General features: G+C 38.1%; 1 protein-coding gene across 7 annotated transcripts in view; it reads right to left on the minus strand.

Annotated features, from left to right (window-relative positions):
- Positions 1–14,949, minus strand: part of LOC135115178 (glycosaminoglycan xylosylkinase-like) — a 183,227-nt gene that overhangs the window by 154,838 nt on the left and 13,440 nt on the right. For 5 of the 7 annotated variants that reach the window (XR_010275840.1, XM_064031679.1, XM_064031680.1 and 2 more), the window contains one exon: positions 9,565–9,803. The exons of 1 other annotated variant lie outside the window; for it this stretch is intronic. Coding sequence is in view for 5 of the 6 variants with exons in the window: in XM_064031680.1 (XP_063887750.1) it covers positions 9,565–9,803 (239 nt within the window). In the remaining variant the exon portion in view is untranslated. The remainder of the gene's footprint in view (positions 1–9,564; positions 9,804–14,949) is intronic. One more of the 7 variants, XM_064031678.1, reaches the window with a different exon arrangement.

A 14,949-nucleotide genomic window follows, 5' to 3' on the forward strand; every position in this document is an offset into this window, starting at 1 on the left:
CATTCTTTGTCCGCATTTTCAATACCATTTATCATTCTATAAATGTTTATTAAATCTCCTCTCTCTCTCTCCTATTTTCAAGGGTAGGAATTTCCAACATTTTTAATCTTTCTTCATAGGTCGACTTATTCAACTCCGGAACCATCTTAATGTACTCTTTCTAATTTTATAATATTCCACTTTGTATGAGGAAACCACACCACTGCCACATATTCCAATATTGGTCTTATCATGGAAATCAACAACTTTTTTATCATTCCTTCATCCAAATATGAGAATGCTATTCTTATTCTTTTTAACAAATTCATCATCTCTCCAGTAATTTTATCAATGTGTCTGTCCAGAGTCAAATTTTCAGTAACTGTTACTCCCAAATCTACTTCCTCTTTTGATTTCTGTAACTTCACACCATCCATCTCATAATGATATTGTATTCTTTTCTTACTCTTACCAAACTCCATTACTTTACATTCACTTAAATTGAATTCCATTTGCCACAATTTCCTCCATCTATTTATCTTATTTAAATCATCTTGCAGTACCATACAGTCATTTACATTTTCAACCCTTCTCATCAGCTTAGCATCATCCACAAATAAGTTCAAATCTACTTATTTATGTCATTCACATATATTACAAACATTATCAGTCCCAACACTGACCCCTGTGGGACACCACTAGTTACTTTCAGCCAAGATGAATTTTGGTCTTGTATTACAGTTCTCATCCCTCTATCATCCAGATAATCCTTCATCCACTCCAGCAGTCTTCCTCTAATTTTTCCATAAATTTTTTTATCTTCCATACCAATCTTCAGTGTGGTACTTTGTCAAATGCTTTCTTCAAATCTAAGTAGACACTATCCACCCATCCGTCTCTCTCCTGCACAATATCAACTACCCTTGAATAAAAGGACAATAACTTCATGGGGCATGAACTTCCCCTTCTAAATCCAAATTGACAATTTACCAAAACTTTATCTCTTTCCAAGTGCTCCATCCATCTTTATCTTATTGTTTTTTTTCACATAGTTTTCCTGCAACACTAGTCAAGGACACTGGTCTATAATTTAGTGGGTTTTTCTTATTTCCTCCTTTGAATATTGGTGTAATATTTGCTCTCTTCCAATCTTTTGGTACTCTCCCTTGTGATAGTGATGTCACCACTAGACTGAATTTTATCAGTCAGTTATTCTCTACATTTCTTTAATATCCAGTTTGATACTCCATTCAGACCAGTTGCTTTATTTACTTCAAGTTCTTCCATCATCTTAAGTATTCCCTCATAACTGACTGGGACTGTACTTAGTATATTCCTCACCAACTTATCCCTTCCAGCATCAAATTCCCCTTCCACAGTAAATACCTATCTGAAACTTTTGTTCATAACCTTTCCCATATCCTGTGCATCCTCATAAATTTTTTTATTCATCAAATTAATATATTAAATTTTGTATACAAAATTAAATTCTTTCAGCTTCAGAGCTCCCTAGTAGTTATTTGTACATTAAGAATAAATAAAATCAATGAAGCAATAAAAACATTTAAAAACATTACTTGGGCTATTCATATGAAATGTTAATATCCTATCTTATACATGCAGTAATAAGTTATTTCTGCCTTGATCCCAAACTATCACATACAGTTTTTGACTACTTACACCTAAGAGTTATCACATACAGTTTTTGACTACTTACACCTAAGAGTTATAGTGATGATAGGTGGTTGAAGAGAAGAATGCTTTTAGATACAAATGACTTTCTGTACCTGTCAGTATGCTGCATTGATAGGGCTAACCTTCTACTAGATCTTAGATATGTATAACAATTTTGTAGCAGATGAGTTATATCTTTCATAATCCTGTCTACTTGTTTCATTGTTCTTCTGTGATAAAGCTTGTCTAGTGATATGGTCTCTGCACCTAGTTTTTCTGCCTTTTTAACAATCCTTCCTAGCTTGTTTTTGTCTTTACAGGTAAGCTTTCCATACCAGGCAGTGATTAAAAGGTTTAAAACAGATTCAACTGTTGATTTATAAAATAGGCTTATTATCATTTTATCTACACTTAGGTTACTAAAGATACGTACAAAGTATAATCTTTGGTTGCATTTCCTTGACACCATATCTGTATTAACACTGCCCTTTAACTAGTCATCGATCATAAAACCCAAACACTTATACTGGCTTACTCTTTCTACATTTTCCTCCTCAATTATCAATAGGTCTGGTACATGTTTATTTTTAGTTCTAAAATTGAATATCATCTCCTTAGTTTTCCTTACACTGAGCTCCAAAAAATTTAGTTTACTCCAATCAACAAATTTTTTTTAACCTGAGTTAAATAGCCTTCATAATTATCATTATCAATTTTTCCTAGGATAACTATTGTCAGCATATTTTATAACAGTACAATCATCAAACTCACTTCTACAATCATCTGTATACAAGGTGAACAGAACGGGGGACTCCTGTGTTGGTGACTATCACATTAGACTTAACATTATTTACATTAGTATATTGAGGTCCCTGAGTTAAAAAGCTAAAAATCCATTTGAGGATATTTCTATTTACATCCATTTCTAGCATTTTATTGAGAAAAATATGAGGTTGCATTGTATCAAATGCTGAACTAAAATCAATATACAATGCTCTAACTTGTGATTTAGGCTTATCTAAGTGCTTGTTAACATCATTTAGTAATATAAGTGTTGCATCCTGTACATTCCTATTTTTACAATAAGCAAACTGCATAGGGTCTTTTAAATTATTTGTATTATCACAGATATAGTTTTTCAATATACTTTCTAAGCATTTCATAATGTTGGATGATAATACTACAGGTCTAAAATCTTTGGGATCTTTTGGACAGTTAATTTTTGCAATGGGTTTCACTTCAGATTTCTCCTTCAGATATAAGGCACCACTCCCTGATCAACTGAGTCCTGAAATAATATGGTCATAGATCTTTCCCTTAACTTTCAATCTTGATACATCTTTCTTCTTCATCTTCCCATTAATATGTCTAAAGAATAGTTTGAGTTAATTTATAAACTTATCTATTATATCTCTTTCATAGTTTCTTCTCTCTGTTCTTATTATCTCAACGTATTTGTTTCTAACATCAATATATTCCTCCCATCTACTCTCAGTTTTCCTCTTCTTCCATCTATTCCAAGCATCTGACTTACAATTTCTAACCTCTGCATTTTGCATTGAACCATTCTTTACCCTTTCTGCATCTTGCTCCTCCTCTAGGTACAAATTTCTCCCTATTCTATCTTTATAAATTCATCCCATTTTTCCCAGTGGAGAATTATATATCTTTATAAGTTCATCCCATTTTTTCCAAACATCTTTTGCATCTTTGAAGTGTTTCCAGTCCACAGCAACAAAGTACTTTCTTAATCTTTCAAAGTTCGCTTTACTATATTCAAATCTTTTTGCCTTATCAATGATTACATTTTCATTTCTCAAATTAAATTCCATCAACACATGATCAATTTTACCTAGAGGGCTATCATAGTGTATGATTTCAATAATTTCCATGTCCTTAGTAAACACTAAATCAAGTCTTAATGGTTTATTTCTTCCACTATATCTGGTATTACAATCAACCCAATGAGTCAAGTTTTCCACCGCCTCAGTTTAACAGTCTATTACTCCATGAGTTCTCATTTCCAGTAGTTGTCAATGTCTCCCAATTTATCTATTTGCAATTAATCAAAATCACCAACAATAACTATATCACTACTTTCCATCACTATCTTTTCAAGACCTTTTAACACATCTACCAACATCTCTTCATGCTCTTCTTTTTGCCAAGCATTGGTTATAGGTGTGTGTGTGTGTGTGTTGTTTACCTAGTTGTGTTTTATGGGAAAAGTGTGTGTGTGTGTGTGTGTGTGTGTGTGTGTGTGTGTGTGTGTGTGTGTGTGTGTGTGTGTGTGTGTGTGTGTGTGTGTGTGTGTGTGTGTGTGTGTGTGTGTGTGTGTGTAACAATATTTGTGTTTAGTGTACATTTACTACTGCTTTAACTCCACACCTATAGGCCTAGGCTTACAGACCTAGGCATCTGTACTACAGCCACATTAGATGCATAATAATTATGACTTTTTTTTCTTCAAGAAAAAAGTGAGTATAATGTGCCAGCAAATACAGTAGTTGAACAAACACTGCTTCATCAGTGGATGCAAACAAAATCTGCTTGACTTGTATAACTGTTAAACTAAGTGAAGAGAGGGAGAGAGGCTGAGTTTCTCCCATACTCTGCAGGCAAGTGGTGGTCAAGGCTGCCAACATAAAATGGAGGTCACACTGAAATTTTCTCTGAATGAACTATAGTATAGTAGAGATGGAGACAGGACAGTATGAATATAGCTCCTTTCCTCTATGTCAAAACTAAGTAAATACAAATAAGAAATACACACACACACACACACACACACACACACACACACACACACACACACACACACACACACACACACAGACACACACACACACACACACAAGCACATTTGAATATCAATGCCATTGCTTTCATAAGCTTCAAATCTTGCCATCGCTACAAGTAAGTACACCATAAGTAAGTTGCAGGCTTACACATGTGCTCAACCTGCAAGCAGAGTCGGAGATGGAACAGGTGATAATGGAAAAAGATAGAATACATGAACCTGAGAGATCAACAAGTAAAATGACAGCAAAGCACACATGACAAAATGAAAATACAACCGCAAGAACAATCGACAATGACGGTGGTGAGATGAGAAGTGGAGATGGTGCTGGAGCTAGTGGTGGAACCTGCCACCCCTGCTCAAAGCCTTGTATATCTCTATTGTCCACTCAACAATTAATTTCAGTACTTCTGTTGAATTTTATGTTTCAATGCTGGGAGTGTTACATGGATATAAATAAAATTTCTAAGACATAGTACAGGTCATATAATGACTGCAATCTGTTCTGCCCAACAGTTTGCAAGTCAACTTGGTCATAAGTTGGCCTATACAATAATTACCATACATTTTTTTTTTTTTTTATGTAGGAAGGATACTGGCCAAGGGCAACAAAAATCTAATAAAAAAAATGCCCACTGAAATGCCAATCCCATAAAAGGGTCAAAGCAGTGGTCAAAAATTGGTGGATAAGTGTCTTGAAACCTCCCTCTTGAAGGAATTCAAGTCGTAGGAAGATGGAAATACAGAAGCAGGCAGGGAGTTCCAGAGTTTACCAGAGAAAGGGATGAATGATTGAGAATACTGGTTAACTCTTGCATTAGAGAGGTGGACAGAATAGGGGTGAGAGAAAGAAGAAAGTCTTGTGCAGCGAGGCCGCAGAAGGAGGGGAGGCATGCAGTTAGCAAGATCAGAAGAGCAGTTAGCAGGAAAATAGCAGTAGAAGACAGCTAGATATGCAACATTGCAGCAGTGAGAGAGAGGCTGAAGACAGTCAGTTAGAGGAGAGGAGTTGATGAGACGAAAAGCTTTTGATTCCACCCTGTCTAGAAGAGCAGTATGAGTGGAACCCCCCCAGACATGTGAAGCATACTCCATACATGGACGGATAAGGCCCTTGTACAGAGTTAGCAGCTGGGGGGGTGAGAAAAACTGGCGGAGACATCTCAGAACACCTAACTTCATAGAAGCTGTTTTAGCTAGAGATGAGATGTCAAGTTTCCAGTTCAGATTATAAGTAAAGGACAGACCGAGGATGTTCAGTGTAGAAGAGGGGGACAGTTGAGTGTCATTGAAGAAGAGGGGATAGTTGTCTGGAAGGTTGTGTCAAGTTGATAGATGGAGGAATTGAGTTTTTGAGGCATTGAACAATACCAAGCTTGCTCTGCCCCAATCAGAAATTTTAGAAAGATCAGAAGTCAGGCATTCTGTGGCTTCCCTGCGTGGTATGTTTACCTCCTGAAGGGTTGGACGTCTATGAAAAGACATGGAAAAGTGCAGGGTGGTATCATCAGTGTAGGAGTGGATAGGACAAGAACTTTGGTTTAGAAGATCATTAATGAATAATAAGAAGAGAGTCGATGACTGGACAGAACCCTGAGGAACACCACTGTTAATAGATTTAGGAGAAGAACAGTGACCATCTACCACAGCAGCAATAGAACAGTCAGAAAGGAAACTTGAGATGAAGTTACAGAGAGAAGGATAGAAACCGTAGGAGGGTAGTTTGGAAATCAAAGCTTTGTGCCAGACTCTATCAAAGGCTTTTGATATGTCCAAGGCAACAGCAAAAGTTTCACCAAAATCTCTAAAAGAGGATGACCAAGACTCAGTAAGGAAAGCCAGAAGATCACCAGTAGAGCGGCCTTGACGGAACCCATACTGGCAATCAGATAGAAGGTTGTGAAGTGATAGATGTTTAAGAATCTTCCTGTTGAGGATAGATTCAAAAACTTTAGATAAGCAGGAAATTAAAGCAATAGGACGGTAATTTGAGGGATTAGAGCGGTCACCCTTTTTAGGAACAGGTTGAATGTAGGCAAACTTCCAGCAAGAAGGAAAGGTAGATGTTGACAGACAGAGCTGAAAGAGTTTGACTAGGCAAGATGCAAGCACGGAGGCACAGTTTCGGAGAACAATAGGAGGGACCCCATCAGGTCCATAAGCTTTCCGAGGGTTTAGGCCAGTGAGGGCATGGAAAACATCATTGCGAAGAATTTTAATAGGTGGCATGAAGTAGTCAGAGGGTGGAGGAGAGGGAGGAACAAGCCCAGAATCGTCCAAGGTAGAGTTTTTAGCAAAGGTTTGAGCAAAGAGTTCAGCTTTAGAAATAGATGTGATAGCAGTGGTGCCATCTGGTTGAAGTAGAGGAGGAAAAGAAGAAGAAGCAAAGTTATTGGAGATATTTTTGGCTAGATGCCAGAAATCACGAGGGGAGTTAGATCTTGAAAGGTTTTGACATTTTCTGTTAATGAAAGAGTTTTTGGCTAGTTGGAGAACAGACTTGGCATGGTTCCGGGCAGAAATATAAAGTGCATGAGATTCTGGTGATGGAAGGCTTAAGTACCTTTTGTGGGCCACCTCTCTATCATGTATAGCACGAGAACAAGCTGTGTTAAACCAAGGTTTAGAAGGTTTAGGACGAGAAAAAGAGTGAGGAATATATGCCTCCATGCCAGACACTATCACCTCTGTTATGCGCTCAGCACACAAAGACAGGTCTCTGACACGGAAGCAGTAGTTATTCCAAGGAAAATCAGCAAAATACCTCCTCAGGTCCCCCCAACTAGCAGAGGCAAAACGCCAGAGGCACCTTCGCTTAGGGGGATGCTGAGGAGGGATTGGAGTGATAGGACAAGATAAAGATATGAGATTGTGATCGGAGGAGCCCAACGGAGAAGAAAGGGTGACAGCATAAGCAGAAGGATTAGATGTCAGGAAAAGGTCAAGGATGTTGGGCGTATCTCCAAGACGGTCAGGAATATGAGTAGGGTGTTGCACCAATTGCTCTAGGTCATGGAGGATAGCAAAGTTGTAGGCTAGTTCACCAGGATGATCAGTGAAGGGAGAGGAAAGCCAAAGCTGGTGGTGAACATTGAAGTCTCCAAGAATGGAGATCTCTGCAAAAGGGAAGAGAGTCAGAATGTGCTCCACTTTGGAAGTTAAGTAGTCAAAGAATTTCTTATAGTCAGAGGAGTTAGGAGAGAGGTATACAGCACAGATAAATTTAGTATGAGAGTGACTCTGTAGTCGTACCCAGATGGTGGAAAACTTGGAAGATTCAAGAGCGTGGGCATGAGAGCAGGTTAAGTCATTGCGCACATAAACGCAGCATCCAGCTTTGAATCGAAAATGAGGATAGAGAAAGTAGGAGGGAACAGAAAAGGGGCTACTGTCAGTTGCCTCAGACACCTGAGTTTCAGTGAGGAAAAGAATGAGGTTTAGAAGAGGAGAGGTGGTGTTCTACAGATTGAAAATTAGATCTTAGACCGTGAATGTTGCAGAAGTTAATGAAGAAAAAGTTGACGGGGGTGTCAAGACACTTAGGGTCATCGACAGAAAGGCAGTCCGACCTGGGGACATTTATGGTCCCCTCCCCAAATGGGCAATCCAAGGCTGGTGTAGGAGTCGCCGTGATGATTTTAAAATTTTTGGGTGAAGGGTGTGTGTGTTATTAGGTGCTTGTAGTTTTGTGAGGAGGAAGAGAGTTGTCTTTAGAGGGCAGGCTGTGACTGCCCCCTTGTGTTGTGAGACACAAAGGGAAACGTTCAGTGAGGTCACAGCTGGCTTTAATGATAAGTTCACAGCACCCCCTGAACAGTGCTTTAGACCTCACTGGGAGTAATTATCGTTTCGGCAGGTGTCTACTGCTGAAAATGTGGCTCTCTTCATATTATGAAGAGGGCCACTTTGATGAGTTGACAAGGAATACAAGCTGGAAAACAACAGTGAAATGAGCTTTAGTGATGCCAAGTGAAAAGGAGGAATAGGAGTGTTTACTAAATCCATTTGTTGTGATCAGCTGGCCAACAGATGATCACAGTCATGGTCATAAAGTCAAGTTAGTTGTAAGTTGGATAGGTCATAAGTTGATGATGACCTGTACTATACTTAAGCATACAGTAGTCCCCACTATTCAATGGGGTTACAATCCAAAGCTTCCCACAAATAGCAAAACTCCATGAATATGGGAAACCACTCCTACAATGCTTAGCAATACCTATGTTTATAGTTTAAACCATGAAACAGATGTCTCACACTTATTAAACACATCTTAAATTCATTGGAACACAATAAAAAAAACTGTACATATTTTAACTTTTAAAAATACAGAATACTGTAAAATGAAAGGGGACTAAACTAATATGTACAGTAAAACCTCAATATAACAAACTTCTATTTACCGAATATCGGGTAAAATTTTAAGGCTGCTGCCTGCCTCCTCTCTCTCTCTCTCTCTCTCTCTCTCTCTCTCTCTCTCTCTCTCTCTCTCTCTCTCTCTCTCTCTCTCTCTAACTTATGTGAGGGGGGAGAGAGAGAGAGAGAGAGAGAGAGAGAGAGAGAGAGAGAGAGAGAGAGAGAGAGAGAGAGAGAGAGAGAGAGAGAGAGAGAGAGAGAGAGAGAGAGAGAGAGAGAGAGAGAAAGTTGTCAAGGTCACTAGCTGTCAGACAGCTACATTTCTCTCTCTCAGGATATAACAAATTTCTCATCTTTAGCAATGCACCTTTCCACCACACGTGTTCATTATATTAAGGGTTTACTGCAATTTACAATAACTGAATGAATAATCCAGGCTCTTTGCGGCAAAAGACTGAGCCAGTGGGGACAACTGGTAAAAATCCGTGAATATGCAAAACTGCAAATATTGAACTGTGAATACACAGAGAAACACTTTACTTCATCATGTTTTTACAGGTATCTTACACTAACAGAATGTGAGTTTGTTTACAGGCCCAGTCCTTATTGGCTTACTTCCCATTAAATCAATGTCTCAACATTGCTAGTATTAACTTTGGCACAACTCTTCATGATCCTCATCAGATGTTAAACTTGGTGCAGTAGTGTACTACCTGGATCTTAAGGAGTATGAAGGTCCATAACTCACTTGCACTCACCTATTTCTTAAAGCATACACTTCACCCCTAAGGTAAACTTGTTGGTGGAGGGAATGATGTTCTAAGGAAGATGATGATGGTGGAGACTGCAGGTGTGAGAGAATAGTTGCTAGAGGAGGACCTCTGGACATAAGGAAGAAGTTGAGGGCAGCAGTGAAGGCAGCTCCAAGGACCAGCCACACTAGTGCCTGCTGCACCCACCACATACTCTTGCACCTGCCAACACAGTGGTGCTGGTGCTGTTATCCAAGAAACAAGATACAACTGTAATTGTTAAGTACAATAAGTTTTAATGTTTACAGACTCCTATCATCAAGTTAAGCAAAAATTGAAGGATAAGTGGGAGAATATAAATGGAAATACAATTGCTGAGGAAGTGGTAGATTTTCAGCATTATTGTTGGTAATGAGACCTAGATCATGGAATAAGTCTTTGTTACTAATTAATATCTAATATGAAAGGGAATAGATGTCTATATTCAAACATTTAATGCTTTGAATTAAGTTCTAGCTATCTATATAACAGGATGACAATCCCACACAGGGTGGCCCAAACAAAACACCATGCACTCATACATCACTAATACTCTTAGCACAATCAGCTCTTGGTGGAAAGGGTTGCATTCTACTACACCCAGGAGCCTAGGTATAGCACAGCTGGCCACATATTTCCACAGAAAATTAACTAAATAAACTGTGAACTGATGCCACCACCACCATTACCATTGCTAATCTTTCCAGACTCATATGCCTAGTAGTCTGCCTCACCAACTGATTTTCCATGTATTGTAATCATTTGTAGCTCTAATCATATGTAAAGTCCTCACAACTAACAGAGCAACAGAAATAATATATCAGATGTTACACCACCTTCCCATCATCTCATTTACAATGACACAGGAGGCAGTAAGATCAGATCGGGGCCTGTAAACATAAAAACCCTTAGAAACTTAAATTTACTCCCAGCTAAAAGTAAATGCTAAAAGTGTATACAAGAAACTATAAAAGTTTTCTGAAATCACTTTTAGCTAGGAGTAAAAGTAAGATCTAAACTCGCTATACATGCTATGTTTAGCACTTAAGAAAGACCCTAACACTACATTATGTTTTGCACTTGAGTGTCAAAACAATACATAAAAGTATCTAATGTTAATTTACATTTCACCTTTTTATAAAAAAAAAAAAAGAACCAGGGTACTGACATATTTTATGAGGTTAATTGTGCACATGAGGCAAGTTCAGACTCAAACCCGGGGATGTCAACACAACAATGGTAGGGGCAGCTTGGCTAAGCCAAGGAAAGAGACAGGCAGCTTTGTCAAGCCAATTGGATGACATATTAGTTTCTGCTTAGTGCAAAGCAAGCAGCTGAGGATGGTTTGAATTAGACTGAATGCAATTAGCTTTATTAAATACCACTAACTCTCTACAAGCAGCTGTGAGATGACTTGGTTAGTTAAGTTGGGTTAAATTCAGAAGGATATGTTAAATCATTCTCAGCAAGGGACTGTGGGGCATATAGGTGAGGTTATTAAGTTGAATGCAGAAAGTTAAGTTAATTTCCAGTGACTCAGACTGTGTGATGGGTTAATAGTATGATACACACACACACACACACACACACACACACACACACACACACACACACACACACTTGCCAAACACAATTTAAAATGGATTTCGCTGTGGAACTGCATTCCACAGTTAGCTTCATTTCATGCCTTATTTACATATTCTGCCTCCTAATCTCTGGATGCAGTAATTCTTATATGTATGACAGTGGAGAATCCTGCAACTTATATAATGTGTTTGTCTCATTATAATGTCCATCAGAGAGAGAGAGAGAGAGAGAGAGAGAGAGAGAGAGAGAGAGAGAGAGAGAGAGAGAGAGAGAGAGAGAGAGAGAGAGAGAGAGAGAGAGAGAGAGAGAGAGAGAGAGAGAGAGAGAGAGAGAGAGAGAGAGAGAGAGAATAAATCTGAAGATGCCATGTAGAGCATGAGCCTCAAGGGTTTTGGTTGATGGTTGGCTGTGTTGTTCCAAAGTTTTGGCCTTTAATCTTACTCCCTACATTGCAACTCCCTATTGCGTTCCTCACAAAATCTGTAACATATAGAATGTCAACAAGGGCAGGTAGAACTCTCTCATTCAGCTGAGAATCTCTATATTATTGTAGGATGCCTCTCCTTTCCCAAAAATTGAGGTGTTGGGCTGTCATCCTGCCACCTAAAAGTAATTTTAAGCACTTAGGAGTACCCCTCACCACTCCTAGCCACTAAAAGTCTTTTAGATCTTAAAAGTGATTATGTATTACTTTTACTTTTAAGGAACTTTCAACAGTAAAAGTTAAACTGGTCACTAAAAATACATTGAGCCTGTTAAAAATGTTTATGTATACAGGCCCAGAAGAGCAGTTAACATGAAAACAGCAGTAGAAGATAGCAAGAGATGCAACACTGCAGCAATGAGAGAGAGGCTGAAGACAATCAGTTACAGAAGAGGAGTTGATAAGACAAAAAGCTTTTGATTCCACTGTGTCTAAAAGAGTGGTATGAGTGGAATTCCCGATATATGTGAAGCATACTCCATACATGGACAGATAAGGCAGCTAGCAGCTGGGATGGTGTGAAAAACGTGAAAAACTGATGGAGATGACTCAGAACACCTAACTTTATAGATGTTTTTGCTAAAGATGAGATGTGAAGTTTCCAGTTTGAATTATAAGTAAAGTCATTCAGACTAATCCAAATAATAAGTTGCAACACTGAGGTCAGTAGGATTTCTGCTCAAGCTACAAGGTAAGGCTTGATTAGAAAACCCACAGTGGGGTTTATCCTCCTGTTAAAAATTTGTTAGATTAAATTAGGTTACATTAATTTCAATAAATAATTATGAGTTTTTGGATTCCCAATGACAATAACAAACATTACATAACCCAAAGGAGCAGTCACACTAGTACATTTTCATCAACTTTTTCCGTCAACTTTCTGAAAATCGTGAATTTCTTGAGTACACAGCTGTTTGTCTGCAATTTTGTCAATGGTAAAGGTTCTCTCTCTCTCTCTCTCTCTCTCTCTCTCTCTCTCTCTCTCTCTCTCTCTCTCTCTCTCTCTCTCTCTCTCTCTGTATAGCTACATTAGCTGCTGCCTGCTAGTCTCTCCTGTCAAGTATGGCAATATCCTCACTTGCCCAACATAGTAACACTGCAAGAGAAATGCATAACTAGCAACTCACACCAGCAGGTGGCTGGCTCAGCCAGTCCAAGACCCCTATTCTCCATGAGTGCCACTCCATTGACACACAGGCAAGCAGTTTCTGTTCTGCACCTTATTACAAGTTTTGTAAATTGTAGACAAACCAAACAAGTTAAAATGGTATCCAGTGTGCAGGAGTAGAGAAACAGGGACCTTCCAAAAGTGTAAACATTTATCGTATCATGTGAGCCACTGTTCGTTGCTTTACATCCACAAATTAAATGTAACATGTGAAATTAAGCAATTTAATATTTTCTTCATTTAAAATTTATCTAATTCTTTTTTTTTTTTTTTCAAAACAACAAGGTTTACTTAGTATACCTTTATATTGTAAACATGGATTTTCATTTAACAACAAAAGTTGACGGCAACCCTCCTCCATGAAGATAATCACTTTCATTTAATGATGCAGACAGAAAAAAGACAATGGAAAGAGGCAAAAGTTGATGGAAACTGGAGCTGAAAGAAAAAATAGACAGAAAGTGTGCTAGTGTGACAGCTTCTTTACCTAACTTAACCATAGGGTTCTTGCCCTGGATCTCACCAAGGTCACCAACCAAACTGAACACAACCTAACCTAACTGAAAAGCTATGGCCCATGGGTCCCTATAGGACACTAACCTAATCAAATGCAACCTAACCCAATCCTATATAGGACTACTATATGCTATGAACATTCTAAAATTTAATATATTATAATTCAATGTGATTAATGAACAGATGTAACTACTGTCCAGTAAAAGATCTCACAGTATATAAGATTGTTTTCAGGCTAACCATGTATGCTCTGCTAAGTTTGACTGCATTAGTGCATTCATCAACTTAGCAGGTTAGTTTTAGGTTAAACTGTATATAGACTTCATAAATTTTGGGGGTTAGTTTTGTTAGTTATTAACATATATTCCAACAAAATAATGATACAATGGTGATGAGTAATAAACCACCTTAAAGAGTGGGTTAATTAGCAAGGATCCAGGGTCAAGTGAGATCCAAACCCCTAGACCCAAGTATTTATAGACATGCACCATGCACAGCAGCCAAGGCAGTTACACTCCAGCATGGTAGCCAACCACTCCACTCATCAGCAAACACTCCCTACCCAAGCAGACAACTTAGCTAAGTACCTTAATTAGTCTCTGGCCTGAACTTTTAGATACTTAGTGTATTCATAGGTCCACATGACTTAAGGTAAACATTACATATCCTGGACTCGAGTGTCCCCTATGGTGATACCAAGGTTTCCATACTGGTCCTTCAAACCAGATCCTTACTAGAGTGAAACATGAAATCTAAATATTCCTGCCTGCCTTCATGTACCTCTAAACTCTTTGCTATGTGTCATGAAAGTGCACCACAGCAAAGGCCAAGGCCAAGTCTTACTCACAAACTATCATACTAGGAGAGTATAGTGGTGTGCAAGTGAACCCGTTGCCACAGACACCGAAGCTGTTTACCAGAAGGTGACCATTTCAGTCATTAATACACAGCCAACCTTTACCTGACTCTATGGATAATTTACAGCCTTTACATGCATAATAGTTATGGCACATTGACAGCACATGTCATTAATAACTTGTTTGCCCTTATAACAATTAATTTAATTCTTTGATTTATGTTGCCATTCCTTAAAACTTTATAATGGAGTATTTGAAAAAGCAAAAATTATTTAGAGGAGTCAAAGCATACATCATCACCCTCAGCAAGAATCTAGAAAGATTAATTTGTGCCACTGACATGTGTGAACTAAAACCTTGGCAAACTACCAGGGTTGGCATAAAAAAAAATGTCTAAGTCTTTTTATATTTTACATATTAAAATTAATTTATATATCATATTAATAAATAAGGTCTATATATGTACATATACATAAAAAATGTAAAAGTACTCAACCCTTATCCATTCATTTATTGTATAGTACTTATTGTATAATACAAGTTAACACACACTTTGTCCAATCAGACCAATCTGTATCATCATGACCTAAATAAGTGTCTGTTCTTCATTGATAGAAAGTGTCGAAAACTTTCAAGATCTAACTCCCCTCATGACCTCTGGCACCTAGCTAAAAACATCTACAATAACTTTGCTTCTTCATCTTTCCCTCCTTTATTTCAACCTGATGGCACTACTGCCA

Source organism: Scylla paramamosain, chromosome 29 (genome assembly GCF_035594125.1).
Source record: "Scylla paramamosain isolate STU-SP2022 chromosome 29, ASM3559412v1, whole genome shotgun sequence".
NCBI classification, from domain to species: Eukaryota; Metazoa; Arthropoda; class Malacostraca; order Decapoda; family Portunidae; genus Scylla; species Scylla paramamosain.